Here is a 22,350-nt window from a genome sequence, read left to right on the forward strand (position 1 = left end):
CTTACACTGTAAGCAGACTGTTGTGTTACACATAATTATTCTTCTACAGTGCTGTAAACAAACAAGTACTTCACAATTTGTGGAGGAGTTTTTGAAGCACAATATCAAGTGTCATTTTTAGGTAACAGCACTATCAGTCTTCAAAGTATCTTATAAGCACTAAGCAGGAATGAGTATAGCTTATGCTGTTACCTTGCAATACTGTGTCCAAGGCAATATAGTACTTCCCAGGAAAAGTAAAGTCCATTTTAACAGAAACAGTGCGTTTCAGAAAGTTTCCATAGCCTCACCTAGGGTGTTTTAGATTGTATTTCAGTTTACATATGGTGTTTTGAAATTTATCCTCATTCATAGGGAAATTTTTTTATTTCCTTTGACAAGTTTCTGTTTTTGGAATGACACTACTTTGTCTGTTCTCCATTGACAGTGCTTAAAGCAGTTTTCATGGTGAAGTCTGTACTAAATGGAAGAGGTGGCATACAAAAGTTTAGTAAGGCACTGATTGCCATTCTTACTAAGGTGCCTGCATAAAACCCCTTGTTTGCTCCAAGAGAGCCTTTCTGAATTTACACCAGTTCTTTCCTCCTGTGAAGAAGCTCTCTGGACTGTTTGCTTTTCAGCCTGTCTCTAAACTGTAGCCAAAAGAACACTTCTGGTCACAAGTTTTCTGAAAAGGAAGTAATCACCACTGTGGCATGAGAGAATTGGTTTTTACCATGTTAAGAATGACTCCTGATTTACAGCAGAAAGCCTGTTTTGATATTCGCCCAGTTCTGCAATTAGGAAGCCTTTCATGTTCCTGCTGAGATGTTCATTTTTCTTTCTTCTGGTTAGATGCTAAAGGAAAACATAGCCACAACTGTGGGGCTTGAAAAATAAGTTGGTTGTGAAGAATTAATTCCTGTTTGTTAAAAAGTTTTCTTTGAGCCTGTACATCTTCCTGCTGCATGATAACTTTAATGAAAAAAGTTTGTGGGTTTTTGTGGGGCTTTTTTTCTTACTTTAGCTTTTTCAAACAGTCCTATTTTACAGGAAAATCTAAGCAGCCTTTGGAAAGTGCAAGTTACAAGAATGAGGACAGAGATGTTAGATTGAACTATTTGTACTCCCTGCTACTAAGCAAAGTCTTATCAATGGCACCATGCAATTTATCTCTTAACTGTGATGTGATCTTTGGCTAATATTTTGTTCCATCTTGGTAAAATACTGTATGTGACTGTGATAAGTAGTGGATTCTAATTTGTATGCTAGAAATAGTAGGTTCTATGTTTAAGCTACTCTTAAACAATAGCTTTTGAAAACAACTGTAGAAGAAGATTGAATGAAGAGCACACCAAAAAAACCAGGAAAAAAACCCCACCAAAACTGGCCTGGATGCCAGTAAAAAAACAACATAATCAAATACTAATTTATAATTCATTGTTACTAATTCCAAGGGTATTCAGTGAAGGAATGTCACAGAGGTAGAAAACAAGAAATAGAAACAGATACTTTTAACCAAAATAAACATGCTTGTTTTTTTTTTCCAAAAGCCCAAACCAAAAATGCTAAATGCCAGACTTAAATGTCCAATTTATGCTTAATTTTTATGCAAAACAGACATTTGCTTAAATTTACATCTTAGATGGTGTTAATAAAGAATGGGTCCACCTGCAAGTTTGTTCATAAATGCTATTCTAGTTTGTGTCCATGGGAGTAGATCTAGCCATGAGTTTTGGGGTTTTTTTTTGTGTTTTCTAAGAGTTCTGTGTGAGGAAAAGAAAATTGATCTCAAACTTCAATGAACATGTTACACTCAGCTGGAGATGTCATTCTGTAGTAGATTGTCTTCTGACTCATGGCACTGGTGGCTTGCATCATCTTTATCTTGTGGCTGTTTGTGAAAGCAGAAGTGTATCCCTAGGTCCTTTGCCTGCCTCAAAGCTGTACATTATTCTCAGAAGGAATCTGAGTGCATTTTTGTCGATGAGAGTGTAAAGACAATCCTTGTTTTCGCCCATTCTCACTCATTACATGGCCAGTAAATCTGGCGCTTCAGCCACATGCTCAGAAGGTGAAACCTCAAGATCATTGAGCATTTGTTTCTGTCTACTAGCATCTGAGTCACAGTAGCTGTGATTTTTCTAGTCTGGTGAATCAAGTAGTATACTGTTGGAAAATGATCTGAATTTAAAGAAAACTGTATGGAAGCATGGAAAAGTCTACACATTCTGTGTTTCTCATTTTAAAATGACATTGTTTGAAAAGAGCTCATGAGTGCCTCTGGCAGAACAGGAGAAATGTTGGTAGAATGGAAATGATGGAACATAATGTTACAAGGATAATGAAAAATGCAAGGAGAGCTCCTCTTCTGTTGGCTAGGACAGACTTTCAAGACTTGCCAGTTAGTCAAGAAAGATATTTTGAAGCAGTGATTGGGTCTGTTGCATGAACGCTTGTTACTTTTTTTCTTTGTTTTAGTTGTGATGTGAAATACTGACAGCTAATATCTATGCATCAAACCAGAGTCATAAATTGTCAGAAATTCTCACTATCACTTTTTGTATTGTTGATGCCCAAAAGGAAATCATCTTGATAATTTCAGTTTCTGGTAAAGTTATTATTTTGCTTCTAGGACAAACAAAGGGATCTGGCTGTAAAGCATTACTTTATTTTGTGCCCAAGACAATTTCAAATTTTAGTTGTTATGATAACATAAACATAACAGTCACACTTTAAGGCATCTGAGCTATATTACTTTCTTGTCCTGAGGAATATGTTAAAGAAGCTCTCTAACCTAAGAAAACTGCAGATAAAGGTCAGAAGAACAGAGCAAAATTTCCAGGAATGGAGTGTATGTGGAATGTACTGGTATGAGAAGACTAATTACCCTTTGAGGACCTATAGTTGTTTTTGGTTTAGGTCTGTAACAGGGTGGTATTGACTTTTCATTGCAGCCCCTGTGGTGCTGTGCTTTTGCATTTGTGGCTAGAAGGGTTGGTAACAAGCCTGTTTCAGCTGTTGCTGATCCTTGCTTGCACAGCATCCAGGCTGTTGCCCCACTGCCACTCTGATTCACCTCACTAATTCCCGGTCTTGATGAACAAGAAGAAAAGCTGTACAACTGACCAAGGAATTTGCTGGGTAATTCTTCTTGTTAGCAGCTTATCTCCTCATTCGTCCTATCGTGGTGATCTGATAATTGACCAGAATAAATTGCTTACTCTAGAAGGGAGTGAAAATGCTTAATTATCCTGAGGTTAATTAATATGTTACGTTCCTGTCCTCATGCTAATACTCTGTAGTTGAGGTGCTTCTGTTGTTTTGAAGAGGATTATTTTACTGACCTCAGCTGAGGGGGCAAGCTTTTTTTTGGGGCATCAAACAACAGGTACAACAAATACTGCTAAGTTGCAGAGGGGAACAGGAATTTGCACATAATAGCAGATGAAGAGATTTGCTGTTAGCAGAAAATTCTTAGTTTTTTATTTTCTTCCCTTATATGTTACTTTTCAGTCAAGAAGGTGAGTTTGATTCCTGTCCATTTGTGCATTGCAGCTGACAGTATGTTGAAGTGGTAAGCTCAGAGATTCTCCTTAGTGATACTTCTCTTGCTGTGGCCTAAAATTGGTGAAGAAGCTGGGAGTTCAGTCCCACAGAGTTAAATAGCCAGATATGTATTTAGCCTTGTGTATGACAGGGCACATTTATGCAGTGAACCTGTGCTCTGTGCACTTAATCTGCTTCCCTTTTCTGTTACTTGCTTCTTTGGAAAGCCTCTGTCGACATCTCTAAGAGGCAAAATTTGGTCAAAAGAGGAGTGCTTTGAACTTGGAACGGAATGTGTGGAAATTTCTGTTGGTCTGCCAGGATTTCCTTCTGCCAGTATCACGTGGCTTCCAAGGTTTTGTTGTTTGTTTGTAGGTGTAAATTGGTATAAATTATAAATGCGGTTATATTAATCCAGAAATGTAAGACTCCCAGCCATGGTCTGTATGCTACAGCTTTATGTAATATTCCAAATACAGGATGTTGAAAATAAAGACTTAATTTGAAATGGAAATAGACATTATATAAGAAGGCTGCATACAGGAAAAAGGGAGGGAGGCCGATCTGATGCATCTGATAACAGATCTATTACCCTTACTAGATAAGGTCCTAATGGCTTTAACCTGGCACTCTAGTGCAGCTAAAGGTTTAAGTCTCTACAGGTGGTAATCTCTAAATCTCTTACTGGAATGCTCATTAAACAGTTGCGTGTTGTTTTGGATATTCTGTCACATTCCTAAATTATGACTTCAGTTTACTAGAGATAATATATACATTTTTAATCTCAACTTGCATTTATGTACATAATGTTTTACATCATGTGCATAACTAACATGCAAAACTGACAAACGGTGTCAGGCAGTCTTGTTTCATTTTGTCTGGACATTCAGCTTTCCATTCATAAATGCTATGGCTAGCACTAGGGCGTTAGCACTTGGCGAGTGAATCTATTGAATTTGATGGTACTTCTGTTTCCAAGTCCAGTGCATACCTGATAGTTAGAAAAGCAAATACCTTGAATTTATGGTGCGCTATTCACTCTCGCATTGGTCTTCCTTTGTGCGTGTAGACTCTGTGATGGAGAGGAGACCCAAGGAAAAGGAGGGCAGTGGCAGAAGGCACCATGAATGGGACTACCAGGCAGACTAACTACTGATCTGGGGAGAGTTCAAAGACCCTAGTGTCATCAGAATCCTTCTCTAGATCATCAGTAATGGATTCTGAATAAAAGTGGTCTCAAAACCTGCCTCTGTAGTACTTGCTGTTGACTCTTTCCTCTCTAAAAAGCAATCTCCAAGCTTCTATCTCTTGTTTTACCAGATTTCAGTTAGTTGAAAGGACAATTCTTCCAATCCATTAATAACTTCAGTTTTCTGGTTAGACTTCAGTGTGAAAACTTGTGAAAGTATTTTGCAAGATTTCTGGGTATTTGATTTCGTTTGTGTGTGTGCTCTTTGATACCCTCATAGGCCTCCAGCCAGTGAACAGAGGCCATGCTGATCTTTTCCCACCAATCTCTTAGTGCTCAGTGGTCTTTAATATTTGTTACATAGTCTGCCATCTTACTAGGGATAGACATTTTACTTGCTGGGCTACAGTGCCTATGAAGATCCCTTTTACATCCTATTTTTTCAGATGGAACTTGCACGCTGGCATGTTATTTTTAAAAATATTTGTTGGTGCATCTTGGCCTGCCATTTACCATAATTTCACAGTTGTGGTCCTTCAGAACTGAGGGATGAATGCCAGCTGCGCATAAATGACACCTTCCAGATTCATTTAACTCATGGGGCTCCTCTCCCCCACCTTCAGCAGTGAGGGCTGACACAAAGGTCTCATGATTCCTACTGCTATGGACTTATTCATGACTGCTCCTTCCACACCTTTTCTCCATGGGATGCTGCCACTTCTCTAGCTGGCTTCCTGATTTTGAGCACTTTTCCGAACTTTTTCTGTTAGCTTTACCATTCTTTATAAAACATGTTCCTGGTGCTTTATTTAGCACTTAAAATTTCCTTTCTAGCTTGTCATATTTTGTGAGTTTTCCTCATTGATTTGCTTATTTTTCAGTGATGTCTCAACACATAATCACACATTTTCAAAATGAGTGAATATTTAAGCTAACAAAAATGGAAAACTCTATAAACTGTGATGTATCTAAAGGCTTAAAGCTTAAGTGAGCTCTCCTGAACTGCCAGCAAATATGGTTACTTTAGAACATCATCTGGTATGATCCCTGAAAAACTAATCCAGCAATTAGGGACAATGCAGCCAGATTGTGACAAGTAGATTCTTTTGGTTGTGATGTGTTCGATACAGATAAGCCAGTGTTTCACAGATCTTTCTTTGTTAAGAACACAATATGACAAAGTATTGCCATTCTTAGTTGGGACCAAATAATATTTAGGTGACTCAGAAAATACCCTATTGTTAAATAGTTGTTAGGTGTTGCCCCCAATCCCCTGTTTCATTTCTTCAAGATAAAGTGTACTTATGGAATGAGACACTTATAGTCTTGCTTATTTCTATTTCTCTAGGGTTATATGAGCTATTCTGTCAAATCCTACTTCTGAAAGCAGAGCAAGTGTTATTCTTTAGACAGCTGTTCAGAAATTTTCTTTTAGAAAAGAGGATCTTCAAACTAGCCTTTCATTTCAGCAGAGGGTTGAGTTTTAGCTTGCCCACGTTTCTCTGGAGACATACTAGTGACTTTTCTTGTGAGGGAGATAGCTGGGATAAGTGCTAATGCTTTTCCTTCTTGTGAAGTTTTTTCCCTCTCTGGGACACAGTGCAGAGGTGACCAACAGCTTTTTGAAGCAGTCTTACACTAGTCAAGCAGTTTTATCTTCTCTTTTACCTTCCTTTTCCAAACTTCTGTAACTGTTTTCTCCAGTCAATGAGCATCATAAATTTTGCAGGCAACCTGCTTGAAATTTGCTAGTCATCTAATTATTAAGAACATTTTAGCAAAATTTCATTCATCTGAGTTGGCAATACAGGTTACCTTTCAATTGCTGAATTTCCTTCGGGTGAGAGAGTAGGCTTCTCCGTCCCTTTGGTTTTTAGTTGTTTGACTCCTTGCTGGTGGGGTTTTTTGGTTGGTTGGTTTGGGTTGGTGTTTTTTTCTTTTACATCTTGGCAAATTGAGGCTAAATGCTAGATTGGCCTCTGTATTTAGCTGAGGAGACTACTAATAAAAATGTATATCTCAATAATGTAATGTGATCACTGAGAAACTTGCACTTCTCAGAAGTGCTAGCAGTGCTATTGGATCAGGATGAAAAATATCTGACTTCTTGCATTTTAATAGCTGTCAGGGAACAGGTAGCTAATTGTTCTTGTAGCTCTTAGGATATCTAGTTTTTAATCTTTAAATTAGTAAAATATATAAATATTTGCATGTATCAAGTTAAGTAACTGTACAAATTAAAAAGAAACAGTATTGTACTTAATCTGAAATTGCATAATACTGCAGTAAAGTTTTGCAGTAGGAGTGTATGCTTGTCCCAAAGTCTGCATATGACTAAAGTTGCTACCATATAGGCCAAGATAAAAGGCATATTCTGAAAGAATAGCCAATTACATCATTTATTCAAAAAGAAAACACAATGATTTGTTTTTTAGACAAAAGGGAGATAGACAGAAGGTTAGGATTATTACCAAAAACATGGCACTTATTTACTGAGAGTAATGCTGACTGCAAATAGGAAATGAATTATATGCTATGAATTTAGTAGGCACTTCACTCAAAACCATGTAGTAATTTTCTATTTTCAGAAGTGTTCTTTCAGTTGACACTTTAACCTTTTATATATCATGTGTTATTTTCACTAAAAGAGCTGTCAGATGAAACGATGAGATTTTTCTACCTCAACCTGACTTATCAATCAGAAAATCTGTAAGAGAGCACAAGGTAGGAAAAAACCTATGAAAACATTTACTCTTGGGAGAAATTATTGCTCATTCTTGTTGGAATAGCTGATAGAAATCAAAGCATAAAAGTGTTTCTCTGAGGAGAAGCTTGACATCAGCCAGTGACGTGTGCTCACAGCTGAGAGAGCCGATTGTGTCCTGGGCTGCATCAAAAGCAGTGCGGGCAGCAGGGCAAGGAGGGGATTCTGCCCATTCACTCTTGTGGGACCCTTCCTGCAGTGCTGTGTCCAGCCTGGAGGCCAGAACCTCAGAATGGACATGGACCTGTTGAAACAAGTCCAGAGGAGGCCACAGAGATGCTCAGAGGGAAGCAAAGTCTGAGAGAATTGAGGTTGTTCAGCCTAGAGAAGAGAAGGATCAGGAGAGACCTCGTAGCACCTTCCAGTACCTGAAGGGGCTACAAGAGATCTGGAGAGGGACTTCTTACAAGGCCGTGAAGTGACCAGACAAGGGAGAACAGGTTTAAACTGAAAGAGGGAAGGTTTAGACTGGGTTTAAACTGAAAGAGAGGGTAGGTTCAGATTAGGTATGAGGAAGAAATTCTTCAGTGTGAAGGTGGTGAGGCACTGGAACGGGTTACCGAGAAAAGGTGTGGATGCCCCATCCCTGGAAGTCTTCAAAGCCAGTTTGGATGGAGCTCTGAGCAGCTTGGTTTCGTTTCAGCTGTCCCTGCCCATGGCAGGGGTCTTGCAACAAGAAGATCTCTAATGTCTCTTCCAATCCAAACGATTCTGTGTTTCTATAAAAACAGCACTAGAGCAATTTGTTCAACTCTTCAAACACAAATCACTTAGCATAACTGTAGAAACAACTGCCTGGACAACACTTCTAATTACTTTTGTTTTATTATGGAACAGCAGCCTCTTACAATTTTTGTTGGTTTTGTTCCTGCAGCAGTGCTGTGATCCAGAAGTGATTTTCTTTTTTTATACTGTCATACATCTGGAATGAAACTTTAAAACATTCAGGGAAAAAAGATACATTTGCATGAAATCTATGGTAAAAGAAGGAAGGGAGGCTGGGGAGTTTAAATCCACAGTTGCCTTTCTGCATCTACATAATCCAGACACAAATTTTTTAGTACAGTAGGAAATACCTTGTTTGCAGTACCATGTACCATACTGTGGTGAGAAGCATTTTTTTAAGAGTATGGCCAGGCTTTAAAACCATTATACTTAATTATAGCTGAGACATTAGAGTATGCTACAAAAACTTCTGCCAGATGATTTAAGATTTTAAATCTGAAACAGAATATTGTTTTAATGTCTGGATGTGTAAGACTTACAGTTTAACAATAGAGATGAGCCATAGATTCTCTCCTTCATTGTTAAAATAAGTTTGTACCACTTGATCCTGATGCATCTTGTAGCTTACAGAAGGTATTCTGGTAGTTATTTTATATTGACCTCGTGTGATTTCACTGGTGAGTGATGAGATTTGCTGCTTCCTGTAGCCTTTTAAGAAATGGTCGTGAAAGCTGATCCTGACCAAAACTGTTGTCACACAATATGTGTAGCTGCAGCAGTGGAAGGAGAATAAGGTTGAGGTATCCTCACATTTGAGTTATATGACAATAAAAGTTTATTTCTGAGATGTTCTGGTCTTCCATTTGAGCCATATGTTTTATCTTTTGCTTTGGGCAGATCACATGTGAGACAGCTGTTATATGGAAGGTTGGCTACCCAAATTCATGTGGTGCTGTATCTAAGTTAGAGTACTTTTGATTCACAGCATGACAAAAGTCTAAGTTGAAGACAGGTGTCATTAATTTAATTAATGAAAAGCTGTCCTGTGGAGAGATGGAGAGTATTTCTTCAGTGAACAGGCACGTTCAGGATTTTATTTCTTGAGTGAACTATTTTGTTCCTGTAAATCTTTTTTCCTGCTTCAGTATGTGAGGAAAATTATTGTCTTATGTGCTTCACTTCATTCTTTTTCTCTTGCCTTCCCCTCCATCAAATTTGTAGCACATTGAATCTCTTGCTGCAAGGACTGTGGCAGTTGCTACAAGGATTAGGGACAGTTTTCCTTTCTGAAATATGAATGCATTCTAGAGGTGTGGTTTGGTTCCCAGCTGCACTGGTGATGGGCAGTAGCTGCAGAGGCAGGGAAATGGGCAAAGTGCAGCTGTGTATGCAGCAGGAACCCTACACCCTGCTCCCTGTGTGTGTGTGCAACAGGAACCTCACACCCTGCTCCCTGTGTGTGTGCAGCAGGAACCCCACACCCTGCTCCCTGTGTGTGTGCAACAGGAACCCCACACCCTGCACCCTGTGTGTGTGCAGCAGGAACTTCACACCCTGCTCCCTGTGTGTGTGCAGCAGGAACCCCACACCCTGCTCCCTGTGTGTGTGCAGCAGGAACCCCACACCCTGCTCCCTGTGTGTGTGCAGCAGGAACCCCACACCCTGCTCCCTGTGTGTGTGCAGCAGGAACCCCACACCCTGCTCCCTGTGTGTGTGCAGCAGGAACCCCACACCCTGCTCCCTGTGTGTATGCAGCAGGAACCCCACACCCTGCTCCCTGGTGTGTGCAGCAGGAACCCCACACCCTGCTCCCTGGTGTGTGCAGCAGGAACCCCACACCCTGCTCCCTGGTGTGTGCAGCAGGAACCCCACACCCTGCTCCCTGTGTGTGTGCAGCAGGAACCTTACATGCTGCTCCCTGGTCGCCCTTGCTCATGTGCTCTCATCTCCTTGTTTTGCTAACCATGAAGATGTTGCTTGGTGTATGTGTCTCCCTCTGGAGCATGAGACCTTTCTTAGGATTGCTTAAAACGGTGTAAAAGGAACCTGATGTTACAGGGATCTGGGCACAAGGGAGCCTGTCCTCTTCCTTCCTTTTGGATTTCTGTGGCTGAATGCAGTGGCAGCTTTTGCCCATTGCCAAAAGATTACAGTTCAAAAAGTGATGGAAATGCTTTGCAACCTCAATCCAGAGAGGTCTACAGTGTCAGTTTTGTCTTTGAGGTGATTATGAGTGGATTGGCCTCTGATCTAAGCAGTTTTTCTGATCACTTTTTCTGATAATTTTTGTACTGCAGTCTGTAGATTATTTACATTAAAAACAGAATCAAAAGAGTAATAGGTTATTTAAGAACAATTGGATGGCTTCTTGGTCTTAAAAGAAGGAAGCAAGCCAAATAGCATTATAGTGATCTATTATTATATTGGTGATAAAGTGTTCACAAGAGAGCATTTTATTTATTTTTTATTTTATTATTCTTTTTAAATTAGTATTACCATAGTTGTAAAATTATTGCCACTTCCTGAGCAGGAGAGGAGCAGCATAGTAGATCATATTTTTTGTTTGTTTGTTTTTTTAAATTTGTTTCTGATGCATATAACTGAATTAAGTCTTACATAGATTGGAAGAGGAAAGAAGGCATACCAACTTGCCTGGAAAAAAAGCCACTAAAATTGAAGATTAACTCAGGCATAAGAATGAAGATATTCCAAGATCAAAATCTCTTATTTGCTTATAAAACCAGTGTTGCTTTTATACTATTACAGTGGCTCACATATTGAGGGTCTTCATTGATGTCACTTCCAGAGGGTGACCAAAAAAAATGCTTTAAAACATTTAGTCAGGTGGACCCTGAATCCCTGCTGAGGGATTGTTAACAACCAGTGGGGCAATAGGGATAGAAAGATGACCTGTGCTGAGTAAATGACATTTAAGAGCATGAAATGAAATTAGCTTTGTGCTGAAGTGATGTGTGCTTTTTGTTTTCTCTCCATTTTTTTTTTTTTCTTAATTCCTAGGTAAGGCCTCTGCCAGCACAAGTATAATGTTAGCCCAAGAGCTGAGTGAAATGCATTGGCAGGGGGTTCCTGAGGGATTTCCCCTTGTAGTGCTAGGGAGGCTTCTGAGTTAAGGGTGTTAATACATTTGGGTCAGTTCTTTGGCTTCTTTGGAAACTTACCCTGTGTTTACAATGTACGCATGTAAAATGCCCTTCCTGCATGATCACAGGAGAGAAAGCTTTTTTCAAACATCTCTCTAGAAGTACTGGAGGAGATTATCTGGCAAACTGGGGAGTTGGACACCTAAGCACAATTTCTAACTGGCCAAAGGACTCTGAAAAACCAAGAGAATTGTATAGTAGCTCTTTGGGGGTTGTTGGTGTGGGTTTTGACAGGTGATGTTATGAAGGGAACAAGTTGAATATGGCATCTTATTGGTCTTACTTGTCAAAAATAATTTGTATTTACACAAATTGCTGTCTGTTACAATTTGAAGAATGTCCAAAAATTGAAAAACTCTGTGAATGTTTCAGTAAGATTCAGACTTGACTGATTTTACTGATTTTTGTCTTGGCCAGGTACTGTTACTAGCTAGTTGTTACTGTTTTTTCAATTAAAATTTGTTAAAACATTTTTTGAAAACTGGTGATCCAGCTGTAGTGATTTTTCTTTCTTACAGTTTCATTAGAACAAGCATTATGTCTAATTGAATTAGCTATTTAATGGATGTAGAAATAATTTTGCTTTTCTTCTAAAAGATATTCATTATTTAAAATGTGAAGATGTTAAAAAATGAGTACTTAAAATTAAGAAACACAAATTCAATGCATCTTGATACCTAACAGAAGACTGTGGGATTTCTCTAATTTCGGATTCATATGCTGTGATAGTTTAGGCCATAGGTTTTTTAAGAGGTAAGAGGATAACACTTGATTGAAAGATTTCTCATGGTGAATAGAGTAAGACAATCTTTGGAAACTACTTGCAGTAAACAAACTTCAGTTGTGTTTTCTTAATCTAAATGTATAATTTTTATCTTCTAGATTGAATAGTTTGTACTTTATTTTGCCACTTATATCTGGGGTTATATATACGTGGGAATTCACATAGTGTCAGATTCTTTTATTCTAAATTTGACATTAGTAAGACCAATAGACCCCAAGACGTTATTTCCAAATAAGGTCCTTGGGACCATAAACAGGCAGCATGGAAGATTACACACAGGTGCTTTTACGGAAATATACCACATGGGGCCTTAATGGAGAGAGGGGAAAGCTAACAAAAGAGAGCAAATTTACTCTCATAGGTTTCCTGAGGAACTTGCCTTTCTCAGTGCACTGGAGGTTTTAGGCAGTTATGTTAAACATGTTTCCCTGTCTTGCTCTGACTTACCCTGTCTCCATGCTTTGTTTTCTAGTGTATCACATAGAATGAGATACCAGGGTACATAATAAGCTGTGGATGGGTTTCCAGCTGATATAATTGTGTTGTAGAGGCACTGCTCTGCTTGCCTGTATCTTTTTGTGAAGTTTTACTATTCTACTACCAATCTCCTAAGCAGCCTTGAGAGAAGTGCTGCTGTTGTGTATAAAACCAATGAGTTTGCAATGTTTGGAGGGCTTCAGAAGTGCAGAGTGAAGAGGAAAAAGGATGCCCTGTAGCATTTAATGTGTCTTGGTGAGCAGCCTGTCAATTAAGATACTTGGAAAAAAATCAATTTAGAACAACCAGCAAGTCACAGAAAAAATAAAGCACGCCTCAAGGTTTAAACTTTTGGTGCATGTTTTACCCAGCTGTGCACTCAATGTTCATAAGTTTATCTTCTAATGTAGCAGAATAATTCTGTAGTAAAAAACCGAAGTATATTGCTTGGGTACACTCAACATTTTTGAGATCACAGCAGTTACATCAGCTGTTTCTCTTAGGAAATACTTCATCTACACTGGATCCTAAGGTATCCTAAGGTTTTTTTGGTGGCTCTTTTGGAGGTACTCCTTCCTCAGTGGATGCCACACAGAAGTCACAGTGCACTTTTGGGCATTGAGCTGGTGTTGCCTTCATTTTTCATGGAAGAGAGAAATCAAGGTATCAAGTAAGCCAAGTGTTTAGATGTTACACAGAGCTCTGTTCAAGTGGAGGTGCCTAGGCACAGCCACTATCCAGATGTTGAGATAAATTGGAACACTCCGCAGTACATGCATTCTTTTTTCATGCTTTGTGTTCTAAATTGTTGCTTTGCTATGAGGATTTTTGACTACAGAAGTTAATGGTTTATAACAGATGCACTTGGTGTGTAATTTCTAACACAGAAAAATAAGTTTTATTTGGGATTAAGGTATTTTGAAAAGTGAGGTTGCTTAGTTCATAGATGATCAGTGTTTTATTCTTTGAGGATTCAGAGTGTAGGCAATGCTTCGAGTAATTTGTGGATCCTGCAATACTTCTTTGAAAGTATTAGTTCTCAACACTTAAAAGCTATTCCTCTCTTCAATCTTCTATCAGAAATTCAGTAACTTTTCTTTTACTTCAGTGTTTGATTTATCAGTTACTTAGTTTCAATGTAAATAAAAGTGAGGAATTTAAAAACAAATAAATTCAGTCATAGTGAAACATTTGTTACTATTCATTTGATGAGGTAAGTTTGGGGTTTTAAAAAATATTTATATCATATGAAGTAGTCTAAAACATTCCAAAAGGATAAATTATGATAGCAGAGCACATGGGCCTTACAGAAAATTTTAAATTCTGTTTACTTAAAATTTCTCAGAAATGGAAAAAAATCTCCTAGTTTTGAACACAGGGATCAATTATGTATTGATAATTCTTTGTTCAGAATTAACAGGGATTTTTTTTTTTAGTTTGTTGTTTGTTATTTTTGCAGGCTGATCCAAAAGAGTTGATTCAGATGGTCACAAAGCATGTTACTCAGTATGCCCAGGCAGACTGGCCTGAAGAAATCAGCAGTTTGATAAATCAGCTGCATTACTACAATGAACGACTGCTGGACTTCACTCAGGCTCAGACTCTGCAAGGACTTGGCAAAGGAGTGGACGTGCAGAGATTCACAGCGGATGCACAGTACAAGAGAGAAACAATACTAGGATTGGCAGAGTAAGTAATTTTATTAGGTTTGTTTCCTCTGTTTCGGGATAGAGTAGCTTTAAGCTTTAAATTAGGAGAGTAAATGGAAAGTAGTGCTGACCTTTAGAGAGATAATTTACTTGCTTTTGAGATTTACACTGTAATACAGCTGCAATTGGAGCTTTTTCTATGTAACTGCTCTACTTAAATGAAATGTTGCTCAAATAAATGGATTTATAATTGAATCTATAACTCTTCATTTACTAACTTCTAATATTAAAATTAATCAGGGATTAATGAAAGCAGAGCGTAGATGAAGGTTTGGTCTGTTTCTTTCATCTCCTGTAAACCTGCCCTAGCAATCTATTAAGGTATGCCCATGCATCAAAGTTTGGAATGAACTATAGTTATAAAAAAAAAAAAAGAGTTGTTAAACTGTATTTTATTCTTAATAATTTAGTTAGAACGGCTGTATATCACTGTATTTTTTCCATGTAGTCATTTGGAAGTGTTTCACCACATATGTTCTGATATTTAGCATGCTTTTATCTCATCTTTCAGAAATCCAGAATAGAAAAAAAGAAGGATATAGGATAGTACTTTTCATATTAAAAGTACCTTTAATTAATATCTGCATGCAGGTACTTCAGGCTGTGAACAAGTCATGAATATGACTTGTGTTTTAGGGACAGTCACAGCTGACTAGTTGACAGACTGTCAGAGAAAGAGTTCTCTGCAATAAGAAGCTTTAAATATAATCTCAGATTTTCAGCTGATGTCTGCATAAAGGTTTGAAGAGCATATTTAAATATTCTCAGTTTTCCACATGTGTAGCTACTCATAGCTACAATTCCAATAGAAATTTGCTACTAAATGGAATTGATATACCAAATAAGAGTGGTTGTATGAGGTCAGGTTTTGGACACAAAGCTGATGCTTTATATCTGTGAAATTTGTTCCTGCATTCATAAAAATAGCTTTTGTCACTGCAGATTTTGTCACTGCATTCATAAAAATAGCTTTTAATAGTCTTTTAATGTTTCCATTCAAATTGCCTGCTTTGTATCTATTGTTACTAAGCTCATCTGTCTGGTGTGTCAGTAGGTTACATCTTGATGACTACCTACAGAAACTTCAGTACAAGTAGTCTTCTCTTATTACAGATACTCACTTTGATTACAGCAGGATAACTTACATTTTCACCCCAGAGTTTATAGATACTGTCTCTTGTAAAATAAAGTAAATATGAAAAGAAAGTTCCTTACAGTAAGTAGAGGTAAAAACGATATGAAAGGGTTAGAAGTGGCACTTCCATATTGGGCATTTGCAGAGATCCAGTTAATTACTTGTTCAGTTTGCAGTTTCCTTGCTTTAATCTCCTCAGTGGAGTCTTAGTCTGCATTTTCTAATGGAAAAGATGCACAAATTCAATGCAATTGTGTAGCATATTTGTTCTTACTTTTTAATTAAGTGCCTCATGTTTTTTAATCTTTCATGAAGTGCTGTTTGAAGGAGCAACACCTGGAAAAGATTACATTTTATTTACAAAACAGCTTTTTGGAGCAATTTGCTACAACTAGCTAACTGGTAGTAGGCTGCATTATCTTCTGTATTTGGTGTATATCTTTGGAAGCTGTTGGTTATTGAGTTTGTGCCACTCTTGGGTAAGCAACACCAAAATACATCCAAAGTGTGCCTGTGCTCACCTTCACTGAGGTCTCCTTTGGTAGTCCTTGGACTCAGACCAACAGGCAGGCAGGGCTGGGCATGAAAAAGGGTGTGTAAAAGAAAGCTAAAAGATTCTTTGCAAGGTAATGGACATTTTTTCAGCTTTTCATTGTGCAACAGCTGCTTGCTTTTGTCATTACCTTGACAATGAATAAATTGCTTGTACTGTTCTTCATTTATATGGTATAATTTCCGTAAACCACCACTGCCTTAGGCTGCTGCTGCATGCCACTCTAAGACAGAAAGGGAGGATTGTGGTATAGCTTATAAAGTTCCAGGAGGAAAGGATTCCACTAGTTCCAGGAGCCACTCCTGATTTGTATGATTGACTGGATTATTTTGCAACTACAGCATTCATACCATCTTCCTCTTTCACTGAATCACAGAATGGCTGAGCTTGGAAGGGGCCTCTGGAGGTCATCTTGCCCAAACTCAGGCAGAGCCTCCTCAAGGATTCACATTAAGTACATTTTAAAGAAGTTGTTCATGACAGACCTATGAGGAAGTAATTACACACAAATAGTGTTTTTCTTGGAATTATCCTGGAGATAAAAGATTGAACCCAACCAAACTGAAACCAAAACCCAAAAATCAGCCTTAACAGTATTGCCTTTATGCCAGCCTAGAAACAAGAACCATTCATCTCTGTTTGAACCAAACTATACTGGATTAGTAAAGATTAATATGAAGTTAACTTTGAGCTTTCATATTTTACATGATCTCCATATCTTGTTTTGTAAAAGGGTTTATGCACTAACAGAAAAGTAGTTTTTAATATTTTAGGACAGAATGAGCTGGACATCTTCACTCCTTTTAGTCTACAAATACTGGGAGTGTTTTTGTCTGTGAACTACTAGGAAGAGCTTTGAGGACTTATATACCAGTTGTGCTAAAATACTGTAGGTGTTGCAACTAAATCAAATAAATGCTAACTGTGATGAGTTACATCCTTCATCACTTTGTAATTGAAATGGAATGAAAACTGAGATTTTTGCTTTAGCACAGTGTTGAGTAGAAATTGCCATTGAGAACCAGTGTTTGTGGTGTAGGTTCCTGTCTTTGAAATATCTTTGTAGTTTTTTTTCTTCTGTTTATTTTTTCCCAGATGGAGCACCAAGTATAAGTAAATGCAGAAGGACACGCTTAATGTATTTTTATTAAAATTTTTTTCTATGTTCTTGTTTTATGAAAAAGACATAGTAAGTTTTCTAACATAAGCATTTATTTTCATATTATGTCTCATAGGGCTTAACATAACTTTTCCTTATTTTCTCTCATGCCTGTCCTCTACCAGGACACTTGAAGAAAATGTCTATAAAATTGCTGTTTCTTTGGCTCAGCGATACAATGTTCCACTTTGGGAAGTTTACATGACCCATCTGGAATTTTTATTCACTGACAGTGGGTAAGTTGTCTCCTCTGCAAATGCACATACAGTTCTGTTACATAGAAATAAATGTTGAAGTATGACATAATTTAATTATATTGGGAGTGGAGTTTGGGTTGTGTGTTCATTTGTCTTGTGTTGGGATAGTATGGGAATATTTGTCTTTTCCACGTAATGCTTCTGCAGCCAGCTGTGAAAGCTGCTGTTGCAGGCAAGGTTAAAAGTCCATGTGTGTCTTACTGTTCTTCAGAGTATTCCAGGACTTTGTTTCAGTGTTCAAGTTTCTGTAACTTTGAATGTTGAGTTCTCTCTTGCAGTAGCAACTTATCCTGGAGTTACTCTGACAGTCCCTGTAATATATCCTGAAACCTGATAGTTTCTCTTTTACTCTTTTTTGCTCTTTATTGACCTCTATTCTACATAATAGAGGAAATAAATATATCCCTATTCACATTGTGCATCTGTTCATATTAGTTTCATTTTTTGATAGAGGCAGGGTTTTTTTTTTAAACAATGTTTTACTGAAACGGTTCTAGCCTAAAAGATTATGGCAGACCAAGCCTGGCACGGGTGTGGCATAACGGGAGGGGTGCTTATAATGTCTGTTCCACAGTGGCTTTAGGACCTTTATTTTTAAATTTATGTGTTTATTTATTTTAACCTCTTACATCATGTCAGGCAGTTTTTGCCTACTGAAAGAGGAATAAACCCATTTGATGGAAGACCAAGCTACTTGCCTGAATAGCACATGCAGATGACAGTGATGTAGAACTCCCTGTGTAATGCAGCAGCTCTTACCTACTGTTCTGACAGATATGATGAAATGAATTTGGTTTGTTTCAAGTGTTTCAGTCTTAAAGCACCTTTAGCTTGCAGCAGTGTTGGTACGTCTCTTAACATTAACTATTAATTAAAAAAAAAAGCATTGAAACATTTTATAAAATGTGAGGCATAAAAAACAAAGCCTAGTGAATTGTCTGGAGAAGATGAAATAATGTTCTGAGATTTTTCTTCACTTCCTCCAAAAAACAGAGAAGTCGTACCCTCTAAATTTTGATGCTGCTAAATTATTTACTGCTTTAAACAAAACAGACAGTCAGGATATAAACATGGCAACACTGGGCTGAGTGTGAAAGAGCCAGCTGCCTTCTCTGGGACTCGAATATTACCAACTGTTTTGCAACAGTTTTCTATTGTTTTCTTTGTTCTTGTCCTCCTTGATTTAGTATTCATAGAATTCTGAAATCACAGAAGTACAGAGTAACCATATTTTCTCTAGTGAAATTCAAAGAAAGTCTTAAAAGTTGATCTATAATAATAGCATGATATGCTGCTGAGCATATTTTTGTATCATAATCTTCTTTTAAAATTGATTGACAGCAAATGACCATTACAGTATATTTGAATCTTGGGATTATGGCATTAATAATAGATGTTTCATTATGCATTCATTCTGAACTGAAATTAAGTTTATTCTAAGACTTAATGTCTTTAACCAAATACACAGTATTTCTGTAAGCCACTTTACATAGGGAGAAGCTCAAAAGAGCTTCATAGTTTGAATTAACATAGTTTGTATTAACTATTCTTTTGATTATTTGGTGACAAAGAATTAATGACTTTTTTGTGAAATATGAGTCTGGAAATTGTTCAGAATGACATTTTATAAAAATCAAGAGAAAACGTAGTTATTTCTTTTGAGGAATCTGATCACATTTGATTATCAAAACTCTATAAATTGGAATTTACGATTTTAGCAAAACAAACTTTTGTCTGTCACAGAACCTCTTGTTCCAGAATCTTTCTGAACACCACCATAAACTCTTCCTATCTGCAATCAGCCCTGCCCTAAAAACACTGCAAACATCTGCCAATCCTGTTCATGTAATTTAATGCTCAACTGGCTTTTAGTTTCAACTTTGGGTATGAACACAAAAAAATAATCATATCACAGTCTTGAAGTACATCAGTTCGAAGTGTCTGCTTTCCCCAATATGAAGAGTGGATGGTACTTTATTTCTATTAATATTATACTTGTTTTCATTAATATTGTAGAAAAAATAACAAATAAGAAGAATCTGTAGAATTAAAAGAATGCTTGTAATGTTAACCATCTTGAGATAGGTCACAGATGTAAAAATAACTAAAAAATATCTTATTCTCCCTAAGAAATAAGTTAATTTTTAAACTGAGAAGGTTGTATTTGTGGTGTTTGCTATACAAAATCATCTTTAAGAATGAAACAGAGACATTTTACTTGGATATTAAAGAGAAGCACTAACTTACAGCATGTGTATTTGGGGAGGGAAATTACGAAATTCTAATTTAATCAGTTTTAAAGTAGATTTTCCTCAGATTTAGGTCAAACTTTGAGTTGAGAAAGATAAACTTAAGATGATATGCACCCATATGCACCCATTTTTCTCCCAGCCGAGGGAAAAAAGAGTGATTATCTTTTATGTAGTCAGCTGGAGGTGTCTGAATTCATACTGTGAAAAGGCTAATGTATTCTTTTTAAAAGATTCAGGAAAGAATTTCCTGAAGCAGTGAGACTGACTGAGGTCAACCCAGAGCTTACTGATATTTTCATAAGCTTTCATGGATGATAATTTGAGAAGCAACTCGTGAAACTATCAAAGTCTTGGTAAACTGTCCTAAGCATTAATAATAGTGCCAAACAGATTAATTGCTGGGCAAGACCAAATTTTCAGTAATAATATCTCTCAAGATGTACACAGGTACGTACTCATCAGCTACAGAAAACAGAATGTAATGGATTGGGAAAGCTTCTAACTGGGCAGTAAGATCTTTGAACATCATTCAGCCACAAGTGGCTGGTTAATATGTTTAATAAAGTCTTCCTTCACACATGTCCTGGATGTATTTTTATTTTTACATATAGCTATACTCCCAGATGTGAAATCCTGCTTTGAATTCCACTTCAGTACTCATAACCCTTAATCTGCATGTCCAAGGTAACAGGATCAGGAAATACAAGAGTTGCTTAGCTGTTGTTTATAGAGTGTACAGTTATCTAAGTGTTTGTGAGTGAGACCCTAAAGAGAGGGAAGGATTGTCCTGTCTCCCAGGTGTGCCGCTGTAAGAGTCTTTCATGGCACATCCAGGCCTTTAAGCAAAAGTTATTTCTACACACAGGTTATCGACACTGCAAATAGAAGAAAGAGCACAAAGTCTTGGTCTGTTTGAGACTTTGAAAAGCAGTCCTGAGACCTTTCATGAGCACATGGCTAAATATGTTTACCCAAGTATTGAAGGCCAAGATCACCAGCGGTTGCTTTACTATTTTACACTCCTGGAAAACTGTGGCTGCTCAGAAGTGGTGAACCACACTCTTAAACCTGAAACTCACATACGACTCCTGAAAAAATTCAAAGCGGTTGCACCAGGTAAGAGAGTACCTGTTTGTTTTCTTCATCACTGTATTTATTACTTTATGATGTAAGTATTGGGATGATTATACTCAGCTAGTTTGTTTTCCTGGTAATTGTTTCTTTTCTGTGAGCAAAGGAGATGAATACAATTAATATAGTTGCAAGTTCTTTTTCTTTGTTTTACTGGAAATTTATTTGATTACAGCAAGAAAAAACAAGAACATGTTTCTGTTAGTGATGCAAATTAAAATTATTGTTGATATTTCATAGTGAAATTTTAAATGAAAAATGTCAAGTTCCTAGAGTATAATTTTTAACACTGCAAGTTTAACATGAATATTCTCAATGGGCTTAAGAAAGTTTACCTTTCAAGAGTCTGAATTACAGAATATATTAGGGACTTTATGCATTTTGTGTTTGTCTGAAAGAGGATATTTTTTAGTTATGTTTTACCCTTGATACTACCTTTTCCTTTCCCAGAATTACAGCATTGTTTGTAGCCCTACATTTTCAGACAATTACTGTAAAATACTCTGCTGCTAAGCATTCTGGAACTTGAAATACTACTTTCAATTTGCTTGTTAGTTGGATACTTTCTTGAATTTTAGTTGTACAACACCAAATCCAGTTTCAGATTGAAAAATACACACTGTATGGCATTACCTCCTGTGAGGCTTAATTAATTGATCAGTATTGGAACCTAATTTGATTTGGACACTAACTGTGCTGCAAAGTTTGAAGAGATGGTGCCTATGAATTCATGTATTGCAGGAAGAAAAAAGTCAGTTTTTGGAGAGGAGGGGTAACCCTCAGTTCTTATTGATATTATTCAACAATCAAGTTCTGTGATGCTTGCCAAAGAAAATTCTGCCATGAAATTATTGTTTCATTCATTTATTTAAGCAATTTATTAAAAAAAAAAGTCCTGGGAAAATATGTCAGACATAAATTCATCAGTTTGTGTGGTAAAAAATTAAATCTTTGTACTACATGCCTAATCAAAATTCTCAGTGTTCAGCACAGTTTAGAGGTAGGAATGAAGGAACAACAGCTAAGTGTTTGCAGAGGTTGCAGGCCCAAAGTGTATGAATAAGAACATGGTAATAGAAGTCAGTTACTTCAGAAATTATATGCAGAAGAAAACAAAATAGCATCATTTCTAGAAATACTTCTGCTGTTGGTAAATTAATTGCAAGGATGTTCTTCCTCTGGGAAGCAGAGTAGTAGCATGACTCTTGATTATATAAATATTGATGTAAATGGATCTACATGTCCTATCTCTAGCTGACCTTATTTAGTTTACTTGTAGTTAGTGCCTTACAATTTTTCCTAAGCGGTAAGTACCAGTTGTTACATGATCAGAATACATATTTTAAATTAATGAAGACTCATGCTTTGACTTGCATGAGGTTTTGTGGGATTTACATTTAAGTTCTAGCATGATTCTATATACTATATATATGTTCTTGCTTCTTTAAGAATCTGCTTTTTTCGGGTTGTGTCATAGAATCACCGAACAATTAGGGTTGGAAGGGACCTTAGAGGTCAACCAGTT

At 37.2% G+C, this 22,350-nt stretch overlaps 1 protein-coding gene across 1 annotated transcript in view; it reads left to right on the forward strand.

Moving 5' to 3' along the window:
* Positions 1 to 22,350, forward strand: part of NBAS (NBAS subunit of NRZ tethering complex) — a 159,298-nt gene that overhangs the window by 82,196 nt on the left and 54,752 nt on the right. The window contains exons 41-43 of the mRNA XM_058800751.1: positions 14,089 to 14,318; positions 17,311 to 17,421; positions 20,560 to 20,810. Coding sequence (XP_058656734.1) covers positions 14,089 to 14,318; positions 17,311 to 17,421; positions 20,560 to 20,810 — 592 coding nt within the window. The remainder of the gene's footprint in view (positions 1 to 14,088; positions 14,319 to 17,310; positions 17,422 to 20,559; positions 20,811 to 22,350) is intronic.

This window comes from Ammospiza caudacuta, chromosome 3 (assembly GCF_027887145.1).
Source record: "Ammospiza caudacuta isolate bAmmCau1 chromosome 3, bAmmCau1.pri, whole genome shotgun sequence".
NCBI classification, from domain to species: Eukaryota; Metazoa; Chordata; class Aves; order Passeriformes; family Passerellidae; genus Ammospiza; species Ammospiza caudacuta.